This window comes from Diabrotica virgifera, chromosome 2, assembly GCF_917563875.1.
Source record: "Diabrotica virgifera virgifera chromosome 2, PGI_DIABVI_V3a".
Lineage (NCBI taxonomy): Eukaryota > Metazoa > Arthropoda > Insecta > Coleoptera > Chrysomelidae > Diabrotica > Diabrotica virgifera.
Window position 1 is genome coordinate 259,502,583 of NC_065444.1, and position 16,160 is coordinate 259,518,742.

Here is a 16,160-nt window from a genome sequence, read left to right on the forward strand (position 1 = left end):
TTAATATAATATAATTATAATATATTACAATAAGAATACCATAATATAATAATAGACATAATTGATAATAAGGTAAGAATCTAAAATTATGGTGCAACGTAAGTGATACTCAAGGAGGCCCTATCTATAAGTAGAGCTTAGCTAAGCTGGAGCTTAAGATCTGTTGGTGCAACCAGGCATTAAAGATTAAATAACAAGATAAAATAAATTTGTTGTTTTTAATTTTTATTTATTATTATTTCGTTAATTTGTTTATTATTATTAATAAGTATCTTAAAACTTACTATTTGTTTAAAAAACTTTTTACACTTGTCCCTTTTCATTAAATAATCACTGTTCATTTTCTCACTTCTTTTACTATCGTAAATAACGAAAATCATATTCGTCAATAGGCCAATAAGCCCGCTACTCAAAGACATCGGTCGACTACACAACAACAACTGATCGGACTCGGACACGGAGACTTGGAGACGTCCAAAAGTCCTAGGATTATTAAAATAGATCGGAAACGTCGATAATGAGGTAGAGATTAGAGATGAGGATCAAATGTAAATTAGATTTTAATAGTCGACCGTTTTGTGTAGGCTTCTTCTTATTTGGTTAAGACGTCTTTATCGCATTTATTTAGCAATTTTAAGCGTGTCGTTACTTGATACACAAGTTTTGTTTTGTAGGATTTGTTTGCAAGGAAGAAAATATCTTGTATACAACTATTGTACTATTGTGTAGTTGTTATGAAGCCTTGGAGGAAAATTATGTTTTTGACAAATATTTATGACCTCGAAATATAGCAAATAAATAAATTTATTTATACTTAAAATCTTATTCAAAATATACGTACTACTACAGAATTTGTTGTACATCTTACAGTGCGCTTATATGGGCACTTTTTTGAGCTATAATTGCTCGACAACACGAGTGGATCAATGGATCAATCTGAAGTAATTAGTGGCTACCTAATCTATTTTTGGCTCAATGTTGTTCTGAGAACTTTTCTCTGGAATATGAAAAGTTTAATCTTATCTTCTCAGGGTCATACATTAGAAATATAAGTTAAAGGATTTTCCAAAAATGATCGATATCTTTTTAGACATTGGCAGTAAGGTATTTGATTAGTCAATGATAATCAATGATAATCTGTAGTTACACGTATTTATTTTCAAAGGGTACCCCCGTTAAGATAGGCAAAATGCTCTCACTCTCACTGCCAGAATTCATTTTTTATTATTTGTTTAAGTTATATGTAGGCAATTAAAAAATTAGATTCAGCCAAATTTTAACTCTCCACCCCCTTCCCCCTCACCTGCCAACAAAACGTCATTTTTTGGTTTTTATATTTTTTAGGTGGGAGACAATCAATTTAAAATTTTCAAAAAATTCACACGCCTAATTGAGGTTTTACAAAACGTGTCTATTTTTTTTATAGATCCATAGGTTGAATTTAATAACCTCAAATTGCATTTTTTTAAATGTTTTTAAGCATATAAAACTGTTTTTGGAAATGTCCGCAGTTCTAATTTTTTTATGTTGTGTATTTTATCAAAAACTATGTTTCTAATTTTTTTCAGATTCACCTTCAAAAATCCGTAAAACTGTTTTTCAATAGGTTTTGGGATTTTTTCAATTTAAGACTTTAAAATAGATCAAATTAAGGTTTTTTTTTGTATGTTATAAGTGATTTGAAGTAATGACGCCTTTAAAACATTCAAAAAAATGGAGAAACACGTTCAAATCTAAGAAGGTGTGGTTTTTGATATATTTTGAAGTCCATAAAATGGAGAACATCCCAAAAACCCCTAAAGAAGTTTTTGGATTTCAGATTTTTTAAAGTGGCGCAACTTACGGAAAAATCTGAAAAAATTAGAATTATAGTTTTTGATAAAATACACGAAATAAAAAAAATTAGAAGACGTGCCTCCATCACCAAAAAAGTGTTCTACGTTTTTTTCCAAAAAAAAATAAATAAAAATGCATTTTGAGGTTATGTAACTCAACCTACGAATCCATAAAAAATAGATACACATGTTTTGTAGAAGCCTCAACAATGCGTGTGGAATTTTTAAATTGATTACATCCGAACTAAAAAAAAAAACAAAAAATGTCTTTCTTAGGGTGGGGGAAGAAGACGGGAGTGGAGGGCTTAAATTGTGCAGAGTCTAATTTGTTAATCACATAGAACGTAAAAAATTGAAAAAAAAATTAATTCTGGAAGTGAAAGCATTTTGCCTATCTTAACGGAGGATAGGTATCCTTCTCTTTGCGTTTTTTTTTGTTTCAAATTCTTACAAACTAAAATAAAGAAACTTCCAATATTAATTTATACTTACATTAAAAACAAGATGTTGTACTAGAACGGCAAGTGCTTCGGCAACAGGAGGCTGCTTAACTTGAGGAACCCTGATTGTTGCAGGGGGCCGAACGGTGGGCGACGTACGACCCCCTTTGATTGTACCTCTTGTGCACTCTGGAACAACAAAAAGTTATAAATAATATATGTTAAAAATAAACAAAACGTATAAAACTAAAGCTAGATTTTTTTAAGTCAACAGATTAGATTGTATAGGTAAATATTAACTCAAAAATATGTTTCTTTGGCAGTCAATATGAAAATGTAGCAAAATTTGGTTATGGGTTCTTAGGGACGCATTTATACATTCCAGATTCATACGGTATCAAAAGGATTGAGCTCTGGCAGGTATTTTTTCGTGTTATCGATCCCTAGGTGACTTGATAAGCTGGAGTAAAGAAATGGTTTAAAGAAATCCGTTTACCATTCTTAAATATACACCTTATCAATAGACAATCTAGTGAATTAAAATGCACATCAATATAGTACCGTTAATTGAACACTCGAATACACGGTACCAACACACTTGGACAACAAATAAACAATACAACTACAAACAAATAAACTGGATCAGACAACTTTCTTCTTCTTCAAGTGCCCTATCCGTTGCGAACGTTGGCTGTTAATTGGCTTATTATAGCTTATATTATGGCTTATAATTAGTTGGCTGTTAATGGCAATTCTGATCTTGCTTACGGCACATCTGAATTGTTCCACCGATGTGAGCCCGAACCACTTCCGCAGATTTTGGAGGCACGAGTGTCTTCTCCTGCCTGGCCCTCGTTTACTGTCTATTTTCTCCTGGACAATCAGTTGCAGTAGACGGTACTTATCTTGTCTCAATATGTGGCCCAGATATTCAAGTTTCTTTTGTTAAATAATTGTGCTCACGATTTCTTTCTCTTTTCCGATCCTGTGGATTACCTCTATGTTGGTGACATGTTCGGTCCAGGATATACGAAGAATGCGTCGGTACACTCACAATTCGAATGCTTTTAGTTTTTTCGTGAGCGTCTCTGCCAGCGTCCAGGCCTCCACACCATACAGTAAGATCGGAAAAATGTAGCATTTAACTAGACGTAGTTTTAGGGGAAGAGATAAATCTTTGCCTGTGAGGAGCTTTTTCATATTGTTAAATTCTTCTCTAGCTCGTTCTATTGTCGCCTTAATTTCTGTGCCCTGTTCCTATTTTGCATTTACGTTGGTGCCAAGATATACATAAGATTCTACATGGTCAATTACTATGTCGTTTATCGATAACTGTCGAGCAGGTTGTTGCTTTTTGCTTATCAGACAAATTATCAGCAGAAATATTTGGATTTAACGGTCAAACATTTATGAACCTGATAATAAGGATGTCGAATGTGAAGTACGAGCACAAGGGAATCTCTCAGAGCCATTTTAACATTAAATGAGGATAAGAAAGCGACGTGCTAAGCTCGGGACCCCTGCCTGTGAGACCCCTGCCTCGGGACCGCATTTTAATGGGGCCCGAAAAGATCACTTAAAGAGAATTTTTATTGAAAAAGCAAAATACATTTTCAAAATTATTTCATTTCACAAACAGGAAATTTTAAATGATAACAAATTAGGTTAGAGTTATATTCATAAACCATAAACCTTATCATAAGACTGCAGTAAGAGTAGGTAGATTGCCTTGTCAAAGTTAATAATAATAAGCAAAATTTAGACACCACTACGAAGGATTAACACGAGGTAGGATTAACAAGAGGTATTGTCACGTATTGTCACATTTATTCAAAATGCACTTTTAAATTGAATATCTAGTTTGATGCTGTTTTCTGCAAAGATAATGTATTGCTTGTATTAAGTTTTCACTCCTGTGATTTTTAAGTTAATTCAACTAATCTATTCATTAGTCGTTTTATTAAATTTCTTTAAACACTTATTTTTCTTAACTCAGTTATCGTTTCGTTATTATCATGAGTTACAAAGATTTAAGTGGCACTGAAAAACGAAAAAAAAAAACAAAAATTAAGAGAACAGAAACAACAAGCACAAAAAGATGCAATATTATCATATTTTACACCCCACAACAGTGCGCAAAAAGAAAGTTCGCCCTCCCATTCTGTTCTTCGTCTTCTTCTACGGCACTACAGCAGAAATTGAGCCTTGCCTTCTTTATTTTTTCCCTCCACCCTTGTCTATCTGTCACTGCTCTACTCCATATACGGACTCCTAAAAATGCTTGTGCAATTGCAATCTTTGTATTCTAATAAGGTCTGGTAGGCGTGTTTCCTTATAAAGTTGATAAATCTCGTTGTTGTATCGAATTCTGAAGATTCCGTTCTCCCTCACAGGTCCTAGTATTCCCCTCAGTACTTTCCTTTCGAATGTGTCGAGTTTGTTTTTGGATGTTTCTTTCAGGACCCATGCTTAGGGTTACCATACGTCCGGATTTCGTCCGGATAGTCCGGATTTGAAAGGCATGTCCGGATTGGCGTCCGGATATGAGAAATGTCCGGATTTTTTGCTTTACTAAAAAAAATGGAAAACACTTGGCCCAACGGTGGGAAATTTCATTCTGCGCAGCACCTAGTTAAGTTCTAGGTCTAAAGTATGTTAAAACATAGGTATATATGTATTTTAAACTGGCAAAGATTTTCGATGTTAGTTGCATATTGTAGCGAAACAGCTGTACTTTTAATTGTGCCATATGCATTTCGCATATACAGTCTGTTCCATCGAAAATCTGACCACCCCAGAAACTCAGAAACCAAGAGCTTCTTCAAAATTTAAAAAAATACTCAATTTATAATGGGGGGGAACGAATTTTCCTGCAAAATTCATGTCCTCAAATGTAACCCTCCACTGCCCGGCATCAACCCCCACTTTTTTTTAAATAGCAGGTGTGATCGAATGGCACATCATTTGAAAGGTATTTTTTTTCTCTACACGACACTCTATTTTTTTTTAATTTACATAACAAGTTACATAACAAGTTTGAAGATAATTTTGAACTTAACAAATGTATTATAAATTAGTTAAATCCAAAACTGTCTTTAAAGTTATTTAGCAAATTAAAAAAAAAGAGGGTCGTGTAGAGAAAAAAACAACCTTTCAAATGATGTGCAACTCGACTACACTTGCTAATTAAAAAACACTGGGGGTCAGTAGGGGGTTACATTTGAGAGCATGAACTTTGCATGAAAATTCGTCCTCCTTCCAATACAAATTGACGTGTTTTTGTGAAGAAACTCTCAGTTTCTGAGTTTGTGGGGGGGGGGGGGGGTTAAATTTTCGTTGGAACACACTGTATGTACAATGTAGAGGTAGCAACACACAGTCAACTTCACATTTTAGATTTTCTACAACCCCTTGGACTACCCCTGTCCGGATTTGGCCTTAATAAATTATGGTAACCCTACCCATGCTTCACTTCCATAGCATGGTATTGGTCGAATTCAGGTTTTATAGATTCCCATCTTTGTATTTCGGTGGACACTTTTAGACCGAAATATAATGGAAGAGAGCAATATAGGTTCTGTTTGCCTGCGTTATTCTATTCCGTATTTCTCTGTCTTCTGGTCCGTCGGCATATATTTCTACTCCCACCTATGTAAACTTTCCAACCGTTTCAATGTCATATTCATGTATAATGTTTTGTGGAATTATATTTCTTCTCGTCTGTATCATTATTTTTGTTTTTTTCTGTATTAATTTCCAGACCTAGCCTTTTCGTTTGCGTTTTTAACTCTGCGTGTGTTTCCTGTGCTCCTGTTGATATTCTACTCATAATATTAACATCGTCGGCATAAGCGGCCAGTTGAATGGTTCTGTTGGTCAGTAGATTTCCTCGTCCAGTTTGCATTTGCCTAATCGGTTACTCCAGTGCCAGGTTTATTAAACAATAATGGGGCCAGCCCATCTCCCTGCTTCAATCCCTGCGAAATTTTGAAAAATGTCTATCCGGTGGCTTTGTTCTCGTATACACGCCTGAGTTTTCATTCATAGTCTGTTCCTTTTGACTGAGTCGTCTGCCTGTTTGAAGTCTACAAACACGTTGTGAACAGCAATGTCGTGTTCCCATGATTTGCTCAAGACCTGCTGGACTGTAAATATTTGATCCATTGTCGATCTTCCCCGTCTGATACTCTCCAATAATATTTTCTGCTAGTGGTTGTAACTGCTGGCTTGTTTATAATATGCTACTTATGTGATGACTTTATATGCTGTACATTCCCCCGTAGAGAAATTCCCCGGTAGTTTTTGCACCTTAAATAGTTAAACAATGTTTAATTGTTTAAATATAAATTTTATTTATTTTTAATAAAAATTTAAATTTTTGGTGGAACTATATTTCTATTCAATTATTAATAAATTTAAAAAAGTTATTATTATTATTACTATTAAATTTTTGCTAGGGGCCCGAAAATTATATAGTGTCTCGGGCCTGATTTGAAGTAATATAGGCTCTGGTGCTAGAACAAGAAAGCTACATGCAACGAATAAGAATGAAACGTGCTAAGTCACAAATTCGACTAAAATTAGTTATCATAAGTTGATTTAAAGAATAGTTAAATATATTTGATTACATAGGTAATTTTCTTCTTGAAGTTAATTGATTTAAAATTTTCAAAATTCTCTAGATGGTTGTATAGATGTTTAACATTAGGCAACGATGTAAAACATATGAAAGGAAAATAACGTCATAATAAATGTCATAAAATTATGTTTCTGACTTATTAGTGTCAAATATTTTGCGAGTTATGTTATTTTTAGTGTACATACAAAGTAAAGATATACAACAAACATTTTAAAGGTCTATATCGTAAATAAAAATGATAAGTTTAACTCTTGTAATAAAGAGTTTAAAAGAAAACACTATAGGTAAAATATAACTATTTTTCATATAATTATCGTAAAATATACTTACTTATTTTAGTTAAGAATACAGTTATCATTTTTAGATGTAAGTGATGTTTTTAAGAGCCAAGCAACACCTCAAATGAGTTTCTTCAATATTATAATTATTGAGAAATACAATATTTTGACAAAACACTTATGGTTAATCAGCTGCATATTTCTTCTTTTTAATACGTAAATTTTGGCACGAATATTTCATGATTGTCATACAATTTGTAAAATACTGTATTGATTTATTATTTGACAAATATTAAATACCTCCTATTAGTTTATTGAAATGATAGGTTTTTAATAAAAAAATCATTATTTATGACTCCATAGTGCATCCCCATAAGGGAGGCGCATGCATAATAAAGAGGCAAAAAATTTATCCCCTCACAGCTGATTTTTGCAGGTTTATGTGATAAAAATTTTTACAATTAACTGGTAATATTGTCCGACAAATTTTTAAGGGTGCTTCAGTTGTAGGACGCACTAAAATTTAGAAACCTGTATATTCACGAAACGCCTCCTTCCCAAAAATTTTCCGAAACAGAAAAGTTGTCAGATTCGATAATAATAACTGGATAAAAAAGTCTCCATGAGGGAGACAATATTTTTTATTGGGCCCAAGGACTATAAGCTACAGATTGTAAATAAACGGGAATTTAAAAGTTACCTCGTATACTGTTTTGCCAATGCACATCTTGCAAACGAAGTAACTTCCTGTGTTCAATAAACACAAAGTCTATTCCCACAAAGAAAACCTACTTGTTCAATAAAACGAATTGAATCGCGATAAAGAGAAGTTGTCTTGAAGTTCCGACATCTGTGAAAATAACAATTTTGTCAGTTACACATCGTAAACGCGTCTCTTTTGTTTTCTTTAAGTTCCGCGTTTCGTTTGTTACCGGTGTGTGTTCCCTCGGACCCTCTGAGGATATCCGTTACTAAATTTGTTTCTTTCGCAGGTATCGCTCTTTTATAGCTTACCACACAAAGAGCTATTAGCTCGATGAGTGGTTAATTCGAAAAAAATATCGTTTGAAGTGTTATAGTTTGTTTCTTTAAGAACTTCCGTATAAACAAATAGATGAGCATATTTATTTAAATATAATTTTATCTCTCTCACTATACAGGGTGTTTGGTAAAGAATGGGCCATAGCTTAACCTCAGGTTCCTGAGGTTAAAATAGGCCGATTTAAGCTAACTTAGCTTAGTACAAAGTTTATAATAACCGAGATACAGGGTGTCAAAGTTAAACTTTTTTCCTGACAGGTATGAGATAACAACATGAAATTTGGTATGTGGTGGTTTTTTGGGTCGAGAAAACTAAATTCCCTACCAAAAATTATGTATTGCCTAGAGGGCGCCACATACGCCTTTCAGCACTCATTTATTACGTTCAATTGTTTTTATCCCTCACTCTGTATAATTTTGACATTAAAATTTTTATTCTCCTATTAGTTCTACTTAAAAAAGGTATACTTCTTTCATCTCCCTAAAATCAACCGTTTTCGAGATAAACGCATTTTATATCTGCGATACACCATCATTTTTAGCATAATATCATTGTAGTTACACCGGAAAAATAACTTAAAACCATAAAATTATCCAAAAATGTATCGCAAATTTCTTCAAATTGAATTTGCGATGCAATGACATAAATTTGAGAACTGGCACAATTATTATGGTTTTGAGTTATTTTTCGGGTGGAACTACAATGATATTATGCTAAAAATGATGGTGTATCGCAGATTTAAAATGCGTTTATCTCGAAAACGGTTGAGTTTAGGGAGATGAAAGAAGTATACCTTTTTTAAGTAGAACTACTAGGACAATAAAAATTTTAATGTCAAAATTATACAGAGTGAGGGATAAAAAAAATTGAACGTAATAAATGAGTGCTGAAAGGCGTATGTGGCGCCCTCTGGGCAATACATAATTTTTGGTAGGGAATTTAGTTTTATCGACCCAAAAAACCACCACATACCAAATTTCATGTTGTTATCTCATACCTGTCAGGAAATATTCAATAATAAATAAAAAAAATTTTAACTTTGACACCCTGTATCTCGGTTATTATAAACTTTGTACTAAGGTAAGTTAGCTTAAATCGGCCTATTTTAACCTCAGGAACCTGAGGTTAAGCTATGGCCCATTCTTTACCAAACACCCTGTATATGCTTCTGTTTAAAATTGTAAAATAAAATGTCATAGAAAGAAGAGGTATGTACCATATTGTTTTCACTCAATTTTGAAAAAATGTGAAGACGTTGAATTATCCACGTCCGTCTGTCCGTCCGTCTGTCAGTAAACTCAACTCCTTCGTCATTAAACCAGGTAGAATGACAAATGAGGTGTCGAATGAAAGCTTATAATCCAAGGATGGTACTAGAGGTGAGAAATTTGACCTGTGACTTAGTGCAGTCACTGAATATTTTCACCACCGATTTCATTGAACCTCCATCGATTTTCATGAAAATTGGTAAGCAGTTAGAGGATACCTCAAGGAACAAGGGTGACATGATGCCAACTTGCGCTTTCACCCTGGGGGTGGATGCCACCCCTTTTCTGGGGTGAAAATTATTTTATTAAAAATAATACCGTAAGTCGATAGAGGAACAAATTCTAAGCAAAATTTGTTATATTAAGTTATTAACATAAATCAATACTTTTTGAGTTATTAAAGATCAAAGATTTTATTTTTTCGTAAAAAATGCATGTTTTAAAGCTGTTTTTCACGTATAACTCAAAAACTATTAGCTTTTACAAAAAAGTTATTCTTAGCAAAATTGAAGACAATAAAAAATTAAATACACTATTCACTCAAAGTACTAAACTAATGTTAATTCAAAGTGAGTTATGGGTAATTGAATGTATATTTTTTTCGATGAGTACTCAAATCTAAGTATTCAAGCTTAAATAACGGGAAAACGATGCATTTTATAAAATATACCTGCTAAACACTTATTAAAGTACCTACTTCAGAATACCTAACAAAAGAAGTCCAGAAGAAGTTAATAGCATCAAAATTAAGCAAGTTATGATGAAACTAAGAGAACACTTTCGATTTTGTTAGGATAAAGTGAAAAATAAAACATACGCCATTTCCACAAAAATTAAAATTTATAGTAATCCTTACAAAAATTTCTTTGTATTAGCATAAGTAATGATTTTAACAATTTTCACCGGTTTAGAATGCATATTTTTGAAGAAAAGGTATAATTTAAAAAATCATAATTTTTAAAATTATCGTCATTTTCATTTTCTTTTGATAATAACTATAAAAATACTCAATCTACGTAAAAAATGGTAAATATCCAAATTTTAGTTTTTTCTATATCAAATATTATACCTTTTTTACCATTTCTGTAGGGTGAAAAATAACCGAGATAGAAACGTTTAAAGCTTAAATTTTGCTGCGAGAACCATATAACCGTGGCCATTTAATCTTTGATTTTTAAAAAAGTAAGGGGTTTAAAATATCAACTTCAACACGTTTTAATAGCCTTTGGAATTACCTTTCAAACCGTTTTTCGGTGAACCTGATATCTTAAAAATTAACGGAGTTATTAAAAAAAAACGGTAACATTTTTTGGAAAATTTTTTAAAAGATAAAGTTTAAAAAATTTTTGGAGCATAAATTTTAATGCTACTAATTTGTTCGGTATCTCATTTGATAAATATTTCTAGTGAATATATATCTCTGTGAAAGTACTTTCACAAATGTTTATTAAGTTTATGTTATAAAATGCATCATTTTCCCGAAATTTAAGCTTGAATACATAGATTTGGGTACTCACCGAAAAAAATATGCATTCAATTACCTACAACTCACTTTTAGTTAATATTAAAAGGTTTTTTAGTAAGGAGTTTATTTAATTTTTTATTAGCTTCAATTTTGGTAATAATAACTTTTTTGTAAAAACTTATAGTTTTTGAGTTATCTATGAAAAATCGGTTAAAAACATGCATTTTTCTTACGAAAAATTAAAATTTTTGATCTTTAATAACTCAAAAAGTTTTGATTTATTTTATTAACTTTATATAACAAATTTTGCATAGAATTTGTTCCCCTATCTAATTATGGGGTTATTTTTAATAAAATAATTTTCACCCCGAGAAGGGGTGGCATCCACCCCCAGGGTAAAAGTGCAAGTTGGCACCATGTTACCTTTGTTTCTTGAGATATCCTCTAACCACTCACCAATTTTCATGCAAATCGATGGAGGTTGAACGAAATCGAGGTAATAGCTCATATCCACCTTCAGTGACTCCGTGAAAAAGTGATATATTATTCCACGCGCCTTCGCAAGACGAGAACAAATATATTTCCGGTTACATGACTGTCTATACGTCTGTCCGTCCGTCTGCGAATATAATTTCTCCGGTATTAATATAGATATAATGACAAATGAACTGCAGAATAAATGCTTATAATCCAAGGATGATACTAAAGGTGAGAAATTTGACCTAAGATTTCCGATTTTAGAAATACAACCAGAAGCACTGTTTTAAATTTACTGGAATAGTACAAGCGCTGTATTATTCGGGGCGCCTGCCTTTGCGAGAATAATTCGAGAACAAATATATACTTCCAGTTTCATGACTGTCTGTCTGTCCGTCCGTCCGTCCGCGAATATAACCTTTCCGTTATTAATACAGATATAATGTCAAATGAGGTGTCGAATGAAAGCTTATACCTTAGGATATAAGCCTAGGATGGTATTAAAGATGAAACATTTTATCTCTGACGACTGGTTTTAGAGTTGCAACTGGAAATACCGTCGTACCGTTTTAAACTCACCGAAATAGTATAAGCGATATATTATTCGGCGTGCCTCAGCAAAATAAGAACAAATGTATACTTTTGGTTTTTATACTGTTTCCGGTTAAAAAGTGCTAACCGGAGGTGCCATATTTTAGTCGCAGAAATAGTTAATGTGATATATCAATCGCAGCGTATTGAAAAGACGGGCTTGAATTTTTAATTCCGGTTTTTAAGACATTTCCGTTTAAACAATATAACAGAAAGTTTAGTAAAAATGATTCAAAATTAGTGAAATCGTATATCAATCGACACAAAGTTACACGAAGAGTTCAAATATCGATTGCAGGTTCTACTTTCGATCAATTTGGGTGAGAACCTAGGACTTAGGAAGTCTTACTTGTTTTACTTTTTTTGTTATTTACTGCTTGTTTTTTGTTATATGTTAATGTGATTAATAACTTGTGTACGTACAGGGTGTCCCAAAATTGGTATGTTTTGCAGGGTTTACCGAAAACTAGCGGAGACAGAAAAAAGTAGTTAAAAGGTCATGATTTCTTTTGTCATTAAAGTAACCACTGTTCAATCAAATCCTCAATATCTGCTCATATTAGCGAGATACAGACCAATTTTAAAATTTTTTTAGGGGTCTCACTAAGAAAATATAATACCAAATTATGTTTTTTTAGATAGGCTATGGGCCCTCGGACCCTCTGAGGATATGAGGATATCCGTTACTAAATTTGTTTCTTTCGCAGTGAGATTTAATAAAAGAAACGACGAAGCAAGAACTACAAAGACACTCACAAAAAGTTATCAAAAGACGACAACACTACCATTATGAAAAGGGCTTATCGACAAAATTAAAAAGAATAGTAAACAAATACATCACAACAATAGTCATAACAACCAACACTATGAAATCTATTTTGCCCAAAACCAAACCCAACAACGCACAAGAAAGATCCCAAAACTGCATCTACAGAATATATTATAATACCCTGTGAATGCAACAATTTCTACGTGGGAGCAACTCCAGGACCACTAAGTGTCAGGGTAAACCAGCATGATACTCATATCAAGAATACAGACTTCGCAGATATCGAAGATATCGCAAATCCCAGTGCACAAAGAGCACAGACTACAGTAGAAAGATGCATCAAAATCATGAAGGAACCAGACATGAAAAAGAGAAAAGTCGAAGAAGCAGTCCTCATTTTACTCAACGAAGAAAAATGTGTAGCAAACTAAGCAGAATACAGCAATGAACAAATCTCAACAATCTCATACACAATACATATGCAACACACAATACACGAACACACTTTTTACAAAAATTTAAAAGACTCAATTTATACAATCACATCTATGATACTGCTTTCACAAACAAATTAACATAAAATAACACACAAAGAGTCAGAATTTGATACTCCTAGCTAGGGTAATAACATCACCTGCAAAAAATTTTTTCAGCCACACAGTTGTGGCCTAAAAGATCTAGGCCAAATATGTCCAGTTGATAAGACATACATCAAATCTACGTTAATAAGAAATCTAGATTACACAATATTCCCTGAGTTTAGAATAATCTTTTTTGAGAACGATTTCCACAGTGGCAATCGAAATGTCAAACATTAGTTAATTAAAAATGTAATTTTCATTACACCAATAATAATTGTGACTCAATCTCATATAAACATAGTACTTAAATAAGACATGCCACAAAAAAAAAACAAAATAGTTTCAGAACTTTGTTAAGCAAGTATTATGTTTATATGGGATTCATCATCATCAGGGCTTTTCACTCTGGGTGGAATGTTTGCCGCTCTTACTTAGAGTTCTCTGATTCGCTTATTGCGGTGAATCACTCCGCATTCCACTTGTATGTTGTCAAAGTTTGTTGTATGACTTGGCTTTCGTTACAATTTTCTTACACTCATTTCGATATGTACATACAGTCGAACCCGCTTATTAGAATACCGGTTAAAGGAATATCCCGGTTTAAGGAATAAAAATTTGAGGACCCGAAACGTTTCTACTAGGCACCAATGATCGGTTATTAGAATATCCTGGTTATAAGAATACTTTTGCTTTCGCATGAAGACTATTCCAATAAGCTGGTTCAACTGTAGTTCCCTCCAGTTTCTCACTTCCAGAATTTTGATATCTCTCATGACCTGGTCCTCCCATCTCTCTCTGGGTCTTCCCCTTGGTCTTTCAGTTGCTGGTTTCCATCTGGTGATCTTCTTAATCAATATGTCGTTTTTCCTTCTCTCTACGTGTCGCAGCCATCTCAGCCTCAGTGCTAATAAATCTAACTATATCTTCTCCTTTCATTGTGTCTTTTAGTTCATGGTTCATTCTTCTTCTCATTTCTACGTTGTCCATTCTTATCGGGCCCATAATCCGTCTGAGGATTTTTCTTTCGAATATTCTCAATTTTTCTTCATCTTTTTCCGTGAGGCACATTGTCTCAGCTGCGTACGTAACTACTGGTCTGATTGCAACTCTCTATATTTTCAGTTTTGTATTTCTGGATAAGTTCTTGTCCTTCATAAGCCTATGATATCTCCAGTATGTGTTGTTGCCTGCTAGTATTCGTTCCGTTACTTCTTCACTTCTCTTGTTTTGGCCATTCACTATTACTCCCAAATATTTAAATTGGTGGACTCTTTCAAAAGTGTAGTTTTCTATTTTGATTTCTCTCGCCCTGTTATCTTCTCTTCTAGAGTAGAGCAGATAATTTGTTTTTCCTTCATTAATTTCTAATATTATTTTCTTACTCTATATTTTGTTGTAATTTAATATTTTAATTCCACAAAAATTAAACTATTGTTAAAAAACTCTAACAAGAAGTAAAACCACTTCTATGTAAACTATTGTTGTTTGTTGTTTGTTTGGGTTTATATGACTTCGGACACTAAATCCATTCGCCAAAAATTAAACTAATTTAAGTATTGTTTATGAAATATTGTCGAAACAATTGCGTATGTTTAAAAATAATAAACTTTTATTCTGTAAGTTAAAATATATGAACAAAGAAAGTTTTTGCTAAAAAAAGTATTATTTCAAAGGATAGTATGTGTTTTTATTTTTCAATAAACAAATATATTTATTTATATCGAAATGTACTAAAAATTAAAATTTATCAATCATTATCAAAGGTCATTGGAATGCCCAATCAGAGCAAACGTATCCGCTGTCCTGCGCGTAGCATCAAAAATTAATGTTTATTTAAAAAAATTCCTGACGCGGTGGTAGTTAACCGATTTTAATTTTGCAAATTGCAAATGAAAGGTACAGTATTCTTCTACATGTACAAAAAACTCAACTTTCTGTCTGCTTTATTTTCAGTTCCGAAACATTTTGAAAAAATGCATTTTTTTGCGAAAGTTAGATTGCACAACTTATTTTTCAAAAACTATTGAACCGATCTTAATGAAATTTGCACTATTATTTTATTGTATCATAAAGTTTTTCTGCGTGAAATATGAAGGTCCGAAGTCTAGCATAAATGGTTGAAAAAAGTAAAATGCGAATACTTGTTTTTTTATGGTTTTTTCGTAATTATTGCTATTTTGCAACAAGGGTGACAATGTTTAAAAATTTTAGCCATTGCTATCTTGTAGGAAATTTAATTACGCAACTTTTATGTTTGTGCAACTTTTCTCGGAAATGAGCACTTTTAAAGTTATAATCAAAAAACGAAGAAAAAATTGAGTTTGTCCTTCATTTTTTGACATTTTGATTATTTAAACAATGTTCCGGACCTTTTTGAGTGGGAGGATAACTCAATAATTATATGATTTATTTCCAAGCAATTTCTGCAAAAAATGTGAGTCACCTCTCAACATCCAAATGTATTATTACTTTTACAAATGCACCCTGGTCTATTATGTCCTATCCCAATTTCGATATTGTTAGTTGTCTCTATATGAAAGGGTTAAAGGTATTCTTAGCATTGACATAATTTCCAACTACCTTCTATCCTAAGGTCAGCAGTAGAATGTCTAATTATTATGAATCAATTACGCATTTGCCACACAATACAATGTATACTCCTAAGAATGCGTATAATCAAATAATAGTCTTCAGGGATCTAATTCATTATCATTAAACAGTTCAGGAAGTTGCTGTATTACCATCTCATTACCATTTTACATAACTGACTATAGA

General features: G+C 32.7%; 1 protein-coding gene across 4 annotated transcripts in view; it reads right to left on the bottom strand.

Moving 5' to 3' along the window:
- Positions 1-16,160, bottom strand: part of LOC114343874 (uncharacterized) — a 700,122-nt gene that overhangs the window by 48,834 nt on the left and 635,128 nt on the right. For all 4 annotated transcript variants that reach the window (XM_050644500.1, XM_050644499.1, XM_050644498.1 and 1 more), the window contains one exon: positions 2,328-2,464. In XM_050644500.1, the coding sequence (XP_050500457.1) occupies positions 2,328-2,464 (137 nt within the window). The remainder of the gene's footprint in view (positions 1-2,327; positions 2,465-16,160) is intronic.